The sequence below is a fragment of the Conger conger genome, chromosome 1 (assembly GCF_963514075.1).
Source record: "Conger conger chromosome 1, fConCon1.1, whole genome shotgun sequence".
NCBI classification, from domain to species: Eukaryota; Metazoa; Chordata; class Actinopteri; order Anguilliformes; family Congridae; genus Conger; species Conger conger.
In genome coordinates, this window is record NC_083760.1 from 78,690,982 (window position 1) to 78,704,249 (window position 13,268).

Genomic DNA, 13,268 nt, shown 5'->3' on the forward strand with positions numbered 1-13,268 from the left:
CCTCTAGATTATTGGTCATAGTGGCTATTGCAGTAGTGGAATCAGAAGCCTATGTCTGAGCCCTTGGTGAGAGTCTTTACTGCCTGAGTAGTGCTGGTTCAGTGTGCATTGGCACATTCAACCCCATGGATGAATATGATATGAATATGAAACTAGAGTTTGAGGATATTGCTGAACACGAGTGGTTCAATGTTGGATGAAAATGGTCTGGTGTGAGATTTTTAGAGGGAGTGTGCGAACATTGGAATGAGGCTGAAATCCTGTGTCTCATAGCAGAAGTGTGGGAGTGGGAGCACTAATCCAGTGCTAAATCATCTCTGACTAAAACCTCCCTTACACCGGAACTGGTTTTTAAATACGCTTCTTATGTAGATCTCATTCAGGTCATCCCTTAAACAGAATAATTCATTTCAAATGTGGGAAGTGCAGTAAGCTACAGATCTGTCGGCTTTGCCTCATAATAGTGATTGATTTCCAGTCATCAAAAGTGTAAAATGCAAAGACTATTATACTGAACAGCAACCATTAATTGCCAGACATGTAAATGTTAAAGCAAATATTGGTTGGGTTGAACGATCCAAACGCTGTGGGTCAATTGCAGTGTGCTTCACTAGAGTTTAAACCTTAGGGTCAAACCTCCAGACCACAGAACTGCATTAAAAATAGAACAGCTAATCTTTATTTCACAGATTTGGATAGCTTCAGTTGTGATGCAGTTCTGTGGTAAAGGGAATAAAACCTGCAATTGCCCCAAAGCGGTTGGATCTGTCAATCCTGTATTAGCTTTGCAACCCTGCAGATACGCACAAACATCAATCTTGAATCAAAATGCACATCTCAATTCTCTGATCCCAGAACAAGTGTGCTGTGCGTCACATCGTTTGGAACAAGTCTTATGAGAATTAAAAAATGAACTATTTACTGTCGGCTGATAACATTGACAAGTGTTGCTTATGCCATCGAGCGCTGGAAATTACTATTGTTTGAGCGAGTGCTTTTATGGTACGCAATGCAAAACGTCATAATGAGGCGACAAAATCAGATTCTCCTATGGACAGGAAACACGTGAGTTTTCTTATTCCGGGAACAAACGTGTGTAGAGTTGCATGTGCGTGTTATTTCATATGGTGCTTAAATACTTCTGTATTTAGATTGAAAATAAACCGCGACCCACCAGCAAATAGATTTGCTGGGAGAGAGTGGAGAAAGACGCAATCAGGAGATTGCATAAATTACGGGATCGTCCGTATCAATCGCAAGTAAGTTTGTGTGGATGAGGATAACTTGGCTTAGTTAAGTTAGCAATGTCGCTCCGTTGAAAAGACCTAGATAGCGTCTTGTTTTCAATTCGCATAAATCTTAGTTGTATATAAACGGTTCCTTGATACTTTTCTAGTTGTTAGTTTGTTCAAACAAATCTGCTATATCACTACATCACAAATAAGTCGCCTGACTGCCCAATGTAAGCTACTTCTGCCATGAGTACATTCTATCGTTCAGTTGGATATACTTGACAACGAGACACGTATACAGAGTGATGCAAATTAAAACTACCTAATATAACTTTCTGATTATTGGCCGCAAAACATACGTCAATTATTGGGGAAAGTCGGTACGATGTACCCGAAATAATTATTACAATGACCAATGCGCGCAACCACGTGTGATGCATAATAAAGATGGAAGCCTATAATACTGCAAATGGATTTAAGTCTGTTCAGTTACTTCGCTAAAAGCCTGTCAAATATGTTGTGCTTGTTGCGTGAATACAGTATGCAGATTGAAGTTGTATTATTTGCTCTTCGCTAGACGTACTACTCGATCGATCCCATACTGTAATAATTGCGGCAACAGGTTTATTTTTGTTAAACGCATTCAAAACTGTCTAGTCTGTATTTGTGTATTTATTCACTACAGTTCCTCCTCAAGCAGTGAATAGTATGCAGTAGCTCATCCAATTTGAATTGTTAGTCTTTTTATAGGATTTTTTCCCTCATGTATATAATTTAGTCTGTCATATTCTGTTTCCACAGAAAACCAACCACACAGTAACTCAAACATGGGAAGGAAGTTGGATCCTACCAATAAGGTTAAGCGAGGGCCTGGACGAAAGTCTAGGAAACAGAAAGGAGCAGAGACTGAGATTGCAAAATTCTTAGTGGATGGTACGATGTTCAGTTATATCATTTTAAACACATAAATTATAGGAAATTGAGCATATTTTTGCTGCAAACTGTTTTATAGCTATATGTGTATGTAGTAATTGTAGTTATTATCTTTTCTTTCATTGCTGTGAAGTTGTTGCATTTTGTATTTGAATTGTTTGCTTTTTGCTTTTGCTTTTTTTCAGAGGAGACAGAGCCAAAAAGGCTGTCAAGCAGAGCACGGAAACGGTAAGACAGGTGACAGGCGTGATGGGAACTGAATGCATTTTTCTGCAGGGCCAGTCCTGTTATACATATGGGGATGTTAATTTGCTGAAAGCACGTCTGATATGTTTTATAATGCATAATGCATAAGGCAGGGCTCTTGGCTGGTTTTATTTCTCTAGGCTGGATTTATTTCTCCAAGGAACACCAGTGCTCCTAAGGTGTAGAATTTAGGAGCGCACTAATGCAGCCCAATTAATAGATGTGCTCCTAAATGAGGTTTTCCAGCTAGCCCCTCCAGCAGCTAGCTACGTCACTTTCCTAAAATGGTTGCACTGTAGAGCCCAGTTGGAGCGAGTGGTTTGATTCACATCTTAGTTTTCTGACAGTGATGATTGTTTTTACGCAGAGCTGCAAAGAGAACACAACCTTCCGTCCCAGCTAAAGAAGAAGCTGCAAAGAAACAGCCACAAAAAGGTATCTGAATTTCATTGCGTGTGATTTCATATCTGCTTTAGGATTTATCTGATTGATCTCAGACCTATATGGTGAATTTGTTCTCTCATAATGGAGTCCTCCATGGCAGCTCTGTCTCAGCATCAGCATCAGATTGACGTTGATTTGGTCTTGGTTCATTCTTAGGGTTCACGGATGAGAACAGTGAGTGGCTGAAACCAGCCAAGCGGAAGCGGCCTGCTGACGAATCGGACGGTGAGGAGGACAGTGACAGCGAATGGGAACAGGAAGAAGATGAGGAAGGAGTGGTTAAGGGAGCAGGACTTGAAGCAGAAAAAGCTGATGAAGATGGTGAAGAGGAGGGGGAGGAGGAGAAAGAGGATGGTGGCGATGACGACGGTGATGGAGATGAAGAAATGGTAGATGACTACGGTGCGACGGATGACAGTAGTGAAGGAGAGGGGGACGATGCGGATGGAGAAGAGGTACGTACTCTGTGCTGAAAATGAGGAGCGTGTTTGATTCTGCCCATGTTTTGTTACTCACCTCCTGCGTGCTTCAATCAGCTGCTCCCCATTGAGAGGGCTGCCAGGAAACAGAAGAAGCTGGAGGCGGCTATGGAGCAGGAGAGCGATGATGATGAAGAGGAGGAGGAGGAGGAAGAGGAAGAGGGGAGCGGGAGCGAGCATGCAGATGAAGAGGACACCGTGCAGGCCAACATTGATGAGATGGACAGATTCAAACTTCCTGACGCTGAGGACAGAGAGAAAGAGGGTAAGTTATCATTTGGGCTCAGTTAGTTTTCAGCGGTTAATTCTTTACAGAATGTTGCACTATGTATAAAACTTGCTCTAAGTTTACTTGCTCTACAAAATATTGTCTTTACAGTAGTTATGTTGTTTCTCATTTTATGACGTGTGGTTTCTCAAGTCAGTGTCCTGGTGAGCTTGTTCTCTAACAGTTCCTTTTTATCTCTCAGGATTCCTTCCTTTAGACCTGCAGTCCATCCATCAGAGAATTAAGGACAATGTGGATGTCCTCTCCAACTTTGCCAGCAAGAGGGAGGAGGGGAAAGAGAGGGCGGACTATCTCTCCCTCCTGAAGAAGGATCTGTCGACTTACTACAGCTATAACAACTTCCTCATTGAGAAACTGCTGGACATCTTCCCAGTATCAGAGGTAAAAGTAGTGGTCATAGCTCCTTATACAGTGTTTGAATTTGTTTTTTTAAATATCATTTTAAGAAATTAACGATCTTTTGGTCTGACATTCATCAGAGCATCTTTCAGTGTTGGCAGTTTTATTAAAATGGAACTACTAATGCCTTTACTTAACATGATTCAGTTTGACAGAATTGGATGGAAAAGTCATTTGCATTAAGTGACATTGTCTTATATTAATCAATCTGCACTTTATTACTTTATTGTAGTTGATTGATTTCCTGGAGGCCAATGAAGTTCACCGGCCGGTCACCATTCGAACGAATACCCTCAAGACAAGGAGGCGGGACTTGGCTCAGGTAATCAGTCAATGCTCAGAAAATAAATTGGACACAGGATACATGATATCATAAGATATTAAAGTAATTGCATTCCATTTAATCACAAAAATGGCAATGCTGTGATGTTTGAGTTGTTCTGCATCATCTCATTTCTTCAGGCCCTGATCAACAGAGGGGTAAACCTCGACCCCTTAGGAAAGTGGTCGAAAGTGGGCCTGGTCATATTTGACTCCTCTGTACCTATAGGTGAATCTCATTTTCTCTTCTTCCTTTTTTCTTCCATGGTGCTAATATGTTCTAGCATTCATTATGAGACTGTATGTATAATTATTTTGATATTGTTAGTGTTCTAGTTGCCAAAACTGTGGTATTGCTACTTGTTAATCTACAAAGCTCCAAGTTTTGATCTGTTATCTATGTTATGGGTATGCACTTTATTGTACGTCACTCTGGACAAGAGTGTCTGCCAAATGACTATAATGTAATGTAATTCAGTCCAGGTTTTTCTTATGTTAATTGTAAATCTTTCAGTAAGACCTAATGTTGTTGATTGGGGCGGGGGTGGGGTGCGGGGAGAAAAAGATCAGTCCTGTTTTCTGTACTAAACCTGCCAATCTATCTTGGTCCTAGGTGCAACCCCGGAGTACTTAGCTGGTCAGTACATGCTTCAAGGTGCCTCAAGTCTGTTGCCCGTCATGGCACTCTCTCCCCAGGAGGGGGAGTCAGTACTTGACATGAGCTGTGCCCCAGCAGGCAAGACCACATATATGGGTATGTGCCTGCTTTTAATTTGGATTTTCAGTGGTATGGTAGCCTAAAGATGTTGGATAGGATTTAGCTAATACTTTACCTGGTGTTTATTGAAACGCAGTATCTCCACCTAAGCACACAGTCATTATTACTCTGCCTCCAGCTCAACTAATGAGAAATACGGGTGTGATCGTGGCCAATGACGCGAGTGCTGAGAGACTGAAGAGTGTGGTGGGCAATATCCATCGTCTGGGTGTCACCAACACGGTCATTTGCAACTATGACGGCAGGCAGTTTCCTAAGGTACATTCCCTGTTAGTCATTCATGGCTGTGAGTTGTTCGGTCTGTGTGATGTTCAATGGGTATAATCACTGTGTGAGGTAATGCTTTGGTAATATACTCTTGAATTTGGATGATGCTACAAAGACCATGGATACTTGACTACGTGGCTCTGATTTGATTGTTATGGACGACCGACATTTGTGTCCCGTCCCTGATTGGTTGTGTATTTGATTGACAGGTGATGGGTGGGTTTGATCGCGTCTTGTTGGATGCCCCTTGCTCTGGTACCGGAGTTATTTCCAAAGACCCAGCCGTGAAAACCAGTAAGGTAATGTATTTCCAGAATGTTTTGTATTTGAATCGCTCACTGAGATTCATAGGGCATTTTTGTTGGCTTTTTGGAGCTAATGTAGCGTTTGTACTTTCTCACTCTCTACCTTGTCAGGATGAGTCTGATATCCAGCGCAGTGCCCACTTGCAAAAGGAGCTCATTCTGTCAGCCATTGATTCCCTCAATGCAGAGTCTAAAACAGGTGGTTACCTGGTCTACTGCACCTGTTCCATCATGGTGAGTACTTTTTGACAACAGCTCTCAAAGTGCTCCATTTGTGCCATTCTGATCAGAGCTGGGAACACCTCATCATAGTTCTTGCCAAGACAGTTCTATTAATACAAATTCATACTTTTTGGTGGAATTGGCGCTTTTGAGAAAAGTGTTGGGTTCTTGAGGATTCCTGAAAACTAAAATTAAGCACAAACATAACAGAATGATTCTGATAATCACTTCAGGTGGAGGAGAATGAATGGGTTGTGGACTATGCCCTGAAGAAAAGGAACGTCAAACTGGTACCCACTGGCCTGGACTTCGGCAAGGAGGGGTTTACAAGGTAAAGAAAGAATTTGGGTCAGAGTGACAGTGAATGCACTATGAGGAAAAAAATAAACAAGATTCTGTGTGCAATCCATGATGCAGGTCAGAGAGCAGGGATGTACAACCAAAGTCAGTAGAAAAATAACCTGGTTGTTTGGGAGTTTCAATTGCAGGGCTATGTCTTTCGTTATATTGGTCTGCCTTTTCTCACTGTTTCTTTTCTCCGATCAGGTTCAAAGAACGCCGTTTCCACCCCTCCCTCCGTCTCTCAAGACGATTCTACCCCCACTCGCACAACATGGATGGATTCTTTGTGGCGAAACTGAAGAAGTTCTCTAACACTGTTCCAACCCTACCCCCTGGTGAACCAGCAGGTAAGGCAGTCTCAGTATGGCCCACAGTGAACCTGAATTATAATTTTGTTGTTATGCAGTGTGCAGTTCAGTTAGTGATTGTGCACTGTATTGACTTCTCTTTGGTCTTTGCAGAAGAGGAGACTGTACCTGCTGAGACGGAGACTCCTGCACCCTCAAAGGAAAGCCCTAAAAATCCAGGGTCAAAGGGCAAGGCCAAGAAACCACTCAAAGTCAAAGCAGACATTGCAAAGGGGAAGGTTGCGACAAATGGAGCTGTTGCAAAGAAAGTCGCCAAGAAGCCAGAGGCTGTGCTAAAAAAGATAAAAGATGGAAAGAAGAAACCTAAGGTAGCCAAGGAAGGTACAGAGACTGTAAAAGAAGTGAAGGCCGAGGAGACAAATGAGGGTAGCAAGTTTGAGAAAAAAATGGGTAAAAAGAGGAAAACTCTCATGAAGAAAACAAACAGATTGGGCAAGAACAAGTTTAAGAAGTTTAAGAAGCTGCTGAAAAAAGAAGTGGCGTGAGAAGCATGTAACTCTGATGTAATGATGTAACATACACGTGAAGGGGGATTGGGGTTATAGACTGGATGGAGCCAGTCCATCACTGATCTCTATGCAGAGGGGAGGGGGGGGGGGGCTTGGGACTTACAGACTGCATTGGTCATTGCAGCAATTCTTTATGGGGCATATTTTTATGCCCTTAGTTCAATACTACACCCTTGAACAGATAACTTGCATCTTTCCTGGAAAGATTTATATTTGTATGTATTCATTTGTCCTAGAGATTGTTGTAAGATGTTGTCCTGAAGATTGTTCAAAGAATGACTTTGATAAATATTACTGTGTGAGAAGAATGAATAAATTTCATCTCAGCTTTCCTCAGTACCTGTGTGTACCTGAGATGGGTTTCATCATTCAAAAAAGAGCTTTGGTTAATAAATCATCCATTCATTTTGTTTTTATTCATAATTGTATTAATAGACTTGTACAATGATGAACTGTATTAATTAAATGACTTGAAAATAATGTAGTGCAGCATCAGCATGTACTTTGAGTATTTGAGAATTTGTGGCATACCAAATGAAGTCAGTGATTTTTTTAATATAGGATTTTTTCAGAATAACAGAGCTGAGCAACCTGAGCAAAAACCAGGCCTGAATCCCCAAAAGGCAAGCAGCAAGGTAAAAAACCAAAACCAAAACAAAACTCCCTGGTGGTAAGCAAAAAAAACCTCAAGCGATAGCACTCTCAGATGTGAAGAAATCTCAGGAGGAACCTGCCTATAGGGGGGAGCCCATCGTTGGCTGTGAGGCCCGGTGCAGAATGTAATAAGGGACCTAGTATCACAGTAAATATTAAAAGTTAAGCAGAAAGTCCAAATGAAGGGATGTGTAATATTGAGTTCAGCGGGGCGGGGTGATGCATCTGGGGTCAAAGTATGATCTTGAACCAGGGGAGGGATAGGGCTGGAGCAGTCTGCAGAAGCCCGAGGGGAAAGGAAATTATGAAAATGTTGCACTCTATTCATTAGGAGAGTATCAATTATAAATTTGGAGGCCAGAGCGTAATAAAGAAAACTCCAGGGCACTACGCTATGGCAACATATAAAAGACATCATCTTAACACTGGCTTTATCGTGATCCAGCTGTTAAATGTTGTTTAACGGTTACAACGAGGTCTATTTGCACCTTTCTGACGGGTCCGACTGAAGTGAATATTATTCTAGCCAACACTGCTGTAAATTCCCAGAGTAATCTCAGCTGCAACCCTGAGAGTTGGCAACATAATAAATTGGCTGTATTCGGTAAATACATTTAAAGCTGGTAAAATATACTTGGTATGGGATTTATCTTTCAAGTTGATATATACCTTCATCACAGATCCCTTGACGCGAGCAATTTTAGAGCCTGACCGTCAATCAACTTTTACTCTCTTTTCGTACTTCCTTTCTGACCGGAAGAGCTGTTGTTTTTGTTATCCAAAATGGCGGCGGGGATGTATTTAGAACACTACCTGGACAGTGAGTACAATTTTACTTTACTGTAAATTTGTAATTAATTGTCCGATCAGGTGTACTACAACGTACATTACAGTCGGGGTACTGTTACAAGTCAGTTAAGTGGGGTATACGATTGATTAAAATACAACGGCTAGTTTAGATTGACTTGTCTTGGTAAGCTAAGTTAGCGCTAACACGCGTTGTTACTTTATAATATCCTGTGCTTGCCATACTGTTCGTTCAGAGTAAATAGTTTGCATTTTAACTATTAAGAATTAGCTGTACGTCTGTGCTCGTATTTGCATCCTAAAGTCACCTTTGTTTATTTGCGAAATGGGACGTTTGCATGTCAATTTGCCAACTAGCTTAAAGGCAGCTAAAAAAACAGATGCACACTGCAGTATTGTATCAATATTATGAACCGGGATGCTGGCATGATAAGCGGCATTTGAAGAATGATCCACACGGGTAATTCTGTTTTTCTGGTTAAATCTTTCTCCAGGCATAGAGAATCTGCCATTTGAGCTGCAGAGGAATTTCCAACTGATGAGAGACTTGGACCAAAGGACTGAGGGTATGTGAGTATGAGACCGGAAGCAATATAATTATGTGGGGGTTTCTGATTATGCTTCTGTTGGGCTCTGGCCTGCTCTCCCTAAAAAATATTCCCATTGTCTTTGTTATGTCCATATGCATGCTCCATGGTGTTTGGGAAGCCTAAATACTGTGCACTCAGAGTTTTACCTACCTCTCCTTCCATTACAGACCTGAAGGGACAGATTGATTCTCTGGCACGGGAATACACATCCAATGCACGGACGCTGTCTTCAGAACAGAAGCTATCCCTTCTGCGGCAAATCCAGCAATCCTATAGCAAGTGCAAGGAGTTTGGCGATGATAAAGTGCAGCTGGCTATGCAGACATATGAGATGGTCAGCAACCGACACAAGCTGGAGCTCTGTTTGGTGTATTTCTTGTATTTGTCTGGTTTGAGCTTGTGGTTTCCTTTGAGTTCTGTGGTCTGCAGTTAGCAATCACGAGCACTTACCAAATAGCCTATATGTGCATATCTTTTTAGCACCATGAATGGAGTTTCCCAACTGCTTTCACTATGTAATATTTTGTATGAATTACTAGTTGGTAAACACTGTTATCAGAGGTTATTTGTTTACTGTTAGCAGTCATGGTACAAAAGAACATGTCCCTGTGTTGTTATTAAGTCTACTTTTGCTTAATCCAGGTGGACAAACACATCCGGCGGCTAGACACAGACCTGGCCCGCTTTGAGGCCGACCTGAAGGAAAAGCAGATTGAGAGCACCGACTACGACTCCACCTCCAGCAAGGGCAAAAAGAGTGAGCGCCACAACTGCGTTTATCCGTTTGTCTGTTTGTCCGTTTGTCTGTGAGCGTGCGTGTTAGGGAAAAATGCCCTTTTTAACATTTCACAGGTGAGCATCGTCTGATGAAACAGATCCAGTAAAAAACTCAACAATAGCTATTCTTCTCTTTAACTTTCGTATTTATTTGCAAAGAAATGACAGAAAGGGAGAAAGCTTATCGACTTTCTGATTTGAATCAGACACAGTAAGACTCTTATACACTTTTCCTGAAGGGGGGGCTTTACCAAAATAAAAAGACATGAAGCTGGCGACGAACATTTATCAGTATTTTGTCTTCTGAATACCCCTTGTTGACCTTGCTGTAAGACCAGAATGTGCTAGCTGAGAAGCAGAGACATTAAGGTCAAAGGCTGTCTGTCTGCTGGAGAGAGACAGAGAAAGACTCCTAGTAAGCACTTAATTCAGAAAGTGGTCTAATAGTAATAAGTTTTATCACTAAACGTTATTTGTAATCATGCGATTGTCTTTATGTTAACACACATTGTCAATTAAGAATCAATTAAGAAAATTACCCTTACAGTGTGCTACTGTATACTACATGGGTGGCCTGTAGCATAGTGGTTAAGTTAAATGACTGGGGCAGACAAGGTTGGGGGTTTGAATCCCTGTGTAGCCACAATAAGATCTGCACAGCCGTTGGGCCCTTGAGCAAGGCCCTTAACCCTGCATTGTTCCAGGCGAGGATTGTCTTGTGCTTAGTCTAATCAACTGTACGTCGCTCTGGATAAGAGCGTCTGCCAAATGCCAATAATGTAACACAATGTTTAAGAAGGTTCAAAATTAGGAAAGATTAAGTCATGTATTTGGCTTTCTGAAAATTCTACCTTGAAAGGACATCATATAATGTGTTATCATCCATATTGTATGTTCATTTGTGTTTAACTTTGAGTGTTGCCATCTTTTTTCTTTTTCTGCACTTTTGTAACAGAACATTGGTACTATTTGAACGTACATTCAGTGTTTGATTAGAATTAGTTTTTATTATTATTTATATATTGTTTCAGTTTCTGCCTGCAGTATAATCTATAAGACTTTTAATATTCCGTATCTTTTCCTTTCTGTCAGGTGAGCCACGAGGGCCCAAAGAGAAGAAAGTGGCTCGAACTCGGTCAAAGGTGAAGAACTCAGACGATGACGGCAGCCCCAAAAATGGACAGAAAAAAGTGAAGCTTATCCATACGTATGTGTTTTTTTCCCTGTGACATTTCTCCCAAATGCTTTGTCATTAAATTGGAAAACTCCACTTTGTTTTTACACATAGATGCATGTCACCACTCCCTCCCAGTTTCAGTGTTCTGTACAAGCTCCCCCCACCGGCTCTGTGATGGTTCTAGAGCAGGGCTGCCCAACCCTGTTCCTGGAGATCTACTGTCCAACCCTAACAAAGCCACACCTTCAACAGCTTCAGATCTCATTGAGCTACTGAGTAGGTATTAGTAGAATCAGGTGTGCCAAATTAGGGTTGAAGTGAAAACCTACAGAACGGTAGATCTCCAGGAACAGGTTTGGGCAGCCCTGCTCTAGAGTATTTACTGATGAAATATAGGAAATATGTCCAGCTTGTCGATACCTGTGTACTGTTGTGTATGGTAACCTCTTTTCCATTGTCAGGGCGGAGTTCAATCCTCCTGCAGTGAATTTCGGGAACGTCCACCCTTCTGATGTATTGGACATGCCAGTGGATCCCAACGAGCCCACCTACTGCCTCTGTCACCAGGTTTCATATGGAGAAATGATTGGCTGTGACAACACGGATGTGAGTGCCGGCAGTGCCTGTTCAGTGCCGTTGCACTGTTTGATCAAGCTACTGTTGTGTTTGGTGGCAGTTTGAGTTTATCCTCTTGACTCTGTTTTGCAGTGCTCCATTGAATGGTTCCACTTTGCCTGTGTGGGACTGACGACCAAGCCCAGAGGAAAATGGTGAGAATGGGTTTTCACAGCTGGATGAGTGAAACCGCTGTACAAATTAAATAAATTGGTGATCGACATGTGTGTTTTTTTAAAACCACAATACTGACTGGTATATAGAATGCCTGCTTTGTCTATCCCTTAGTCTCCTTCGTTTTTCCCGCCAGGTACTGTCCACGCTGCTCTCAGGAGAGGAAAAAGAAATAAACGGAGAACAAGATGGGACACAACATTTGAGATGGGGCTTGAGAGAGGAGAGGGGGATTAAGAGTTCTCCCTCCCTCATGGGGTAGTAATGATGTAGGCTTTGGTTAGTCTCCCCACTCCAGTGTTTGGTGCTTGTTTTCCCCATATATCTACTTTCCCGTCTGTCTGAGGCAGGGAGTGACAATGTGATGGAGGAGTAGTTACAGCTGTAGTTTTATTTTTGGAATAATGGTTAATGGATTTTCTTTTCTCTCCTTTTTAAAAAAAAAAACCAAGTTATTAGAAAACTGACAGTGGATCACAAGCAGCATTAATTTCCAGTGATCCCATCACTGACCTGGGCATGGATACCTTGTATGGTGCTTCACAATATACTGTATTTGTTGGTCAAGACTGTCCAAATGTAGTATGCAGAACTGGAATACTTTTAAGATGGATTGTTCTGTGGTAGTATGCAACTGTGTGCTCTTTTTACAGTGCTCAACAATAGTTAGTATGTCAATGGGTGCTGCATTACATTAATTTAAACAGTATTATGTTTGGATTGAAATTACAAGGCCTTCAGTATATGACTGGACCACACTAATATTACTGTGCTTGATTGAACAAGGTTGGAATGGACTTTGTGTAAGAAAAACAGCCAATGTAAATAATTGATATACCATTGAGGAAAAAGTGTACATTTGTTTTGAATTGTTAAATACAACTACTAACGTGAATAATTCTGCCTCATTTATTTTGACAAGCACAACCAAACGGCAATTGCTGTCTTAGTGGGTGAGGATGTCTGATTGCTCCATCCCACAAACTGTGTCCCAGTTAGCCAAAAAAGCCAGTTAGCCATACTATTTTTAGTATGCCTTTGTTTTGGAATCATTCTGTAAAGAATAATTGAAAGGACTAGTATGATGTGGGAACACGTGTGAAGTATTTTACTCGGTTATTATATTTGATTATCTAACTTCTGTGGGATTGATAATAAATGTAGCCATTTTTTTGTAAGTGAATCTCGTTCAATATTTCGTCCGTGCACATGCAGACGTTTTTTTCTACCAGATAATTACAATCATTATTTCAGCATATCGCCATTTTGGATTTAAGAACGGCCTCATTTTCAATGTAAATGGCTGCTGTTGAAGGCCTCCATCGGATTGGCTGGTCTGC

At 41.4% G+C, this 13,268-nt stretch overlaps 2 protein-coding genes across 3 annotated transcripts; both read left to right on the forward strand.

Annotated features, from left to right (window-relative positions):
- The first annotated feature begins 1,046 nt into the window (after positions 1 to 1,046).
- On the forward strand, positions 1,047 to 7,614 carry nop2 (NOP2 nucleolar protein homolog (yeast)). 2 transcript variants are annotated; one of them, XM_061249129.1, is made up of 16 exons: positions 1,047 to 1,065; positions 2,034 to 2,165; positions 2,351 to 2,393; positions 2,779 to 2,846; positions 3,012 to 3,310; positions 3,392 to 3,599; positions 3,805 to 4,004; positions 4,255 to 4,344; positions 4,485 to 4,572; positions 4,957 to 5,097; positions 5,240 to 5,379; positions 5,598 to 5,687; positions 5,805 to 5,927; positions 6,149 to 6,246; positions 6,462 to 6,604; positions 6,719 to 7,614. In XM_061249129.1, exons 2-16 carry the CDS (start codon positions 2,060 to 2,062, stop codon positions 7,108 to 7,110), a joined length of 2,229 nt encoding a protein of 742 aa, XP_061105113.1. In that variant the 5' UTR covers positions 1,047 to 1,065; positions 2,034 to 2,059; the 3' UTR covers positions 7,111 to 7,614. The 2 variants fall into 2 exon arrangements, with proteins under 2 accessions (XP_061105113.1, XP_061105103.1); XM_061249119.1 differs by lacking the exon at positions 1,047 to 1,065 and adding an exon at positions 1,087 to 1,259.
- A 908-nt stretch (positions 7,615 to 8,522) lies between these two features.
- On the forward strand, positions 8,523 to 13,106 carry LOC133135344 (inhibitor of growth protein 4-like). Its single transcript, XM_061252275.1, has 8 exons — positions 8,523 to 8,608; positions 9,090 to 9,161; positions 9,353 to 9,519; positions 9,828 to 9,942; positions 11,055 to 11,169; positions 11,601 to 11,745; positions 11,848 to 11,909; positions 12,065 to 13,106. The coding sequence occupies exons 1-8, from the start codon at positions 8,572 to 8,574 to the stop codon at positions 12,102 to 12,104; spliced, it is 753 nt and encodes a 250-aa protein (XP_061108259.1). The 5' UTR covers positions 8,523 to 8,571; the 3' UTR covers positions 12,105 to 13,106.
- Positions 13,107 to 13,268: the final 162 nt, after the last annotated feature.

Coding starts and splice junctions, on each gene's coding strand:
- nop2 (XM_061249129.1), top strand. CDS start 2,060: ATGGGAAGGAAGTTGGATCCTACCAATAAGGTTAAGCGAGGGCCTGGA. Junction 5,688..5,804: donor CAGCCGTGAAAACCAGTAAG/GTAATGTATTTC, acceptor CTACCTTGTCAG/GATGAGTCTGATATCCAGCG. Junction 5,928..6,148: donor ACTGCACCTGTTCCATCATG/GTGAGTACTTTT, acceptor TAATCACTTCAG/GTGGAGGAGAATGAATGGGT.
- LOC133135344 (XM_061252275.1), top strand. CDS start 8,572: ATGGCGGCGGGGATGTATTTAGAACACTACCTGGACA. Junction 9,943..11,054: donor CTCCAGCAAGGGCAAAAAGA/GTGAGCGCCACA, acceptor CCTTTCTGTCAG/GTGAGCCACGAGGGCCCAAA. Junction 11,746..11,847: donor TTGGCTGTGACAACACGGAT/GTGAGTGCCGGC, acceptor TCTGTTTTGCAG/TGCTCCATTGAATGGTTCCA.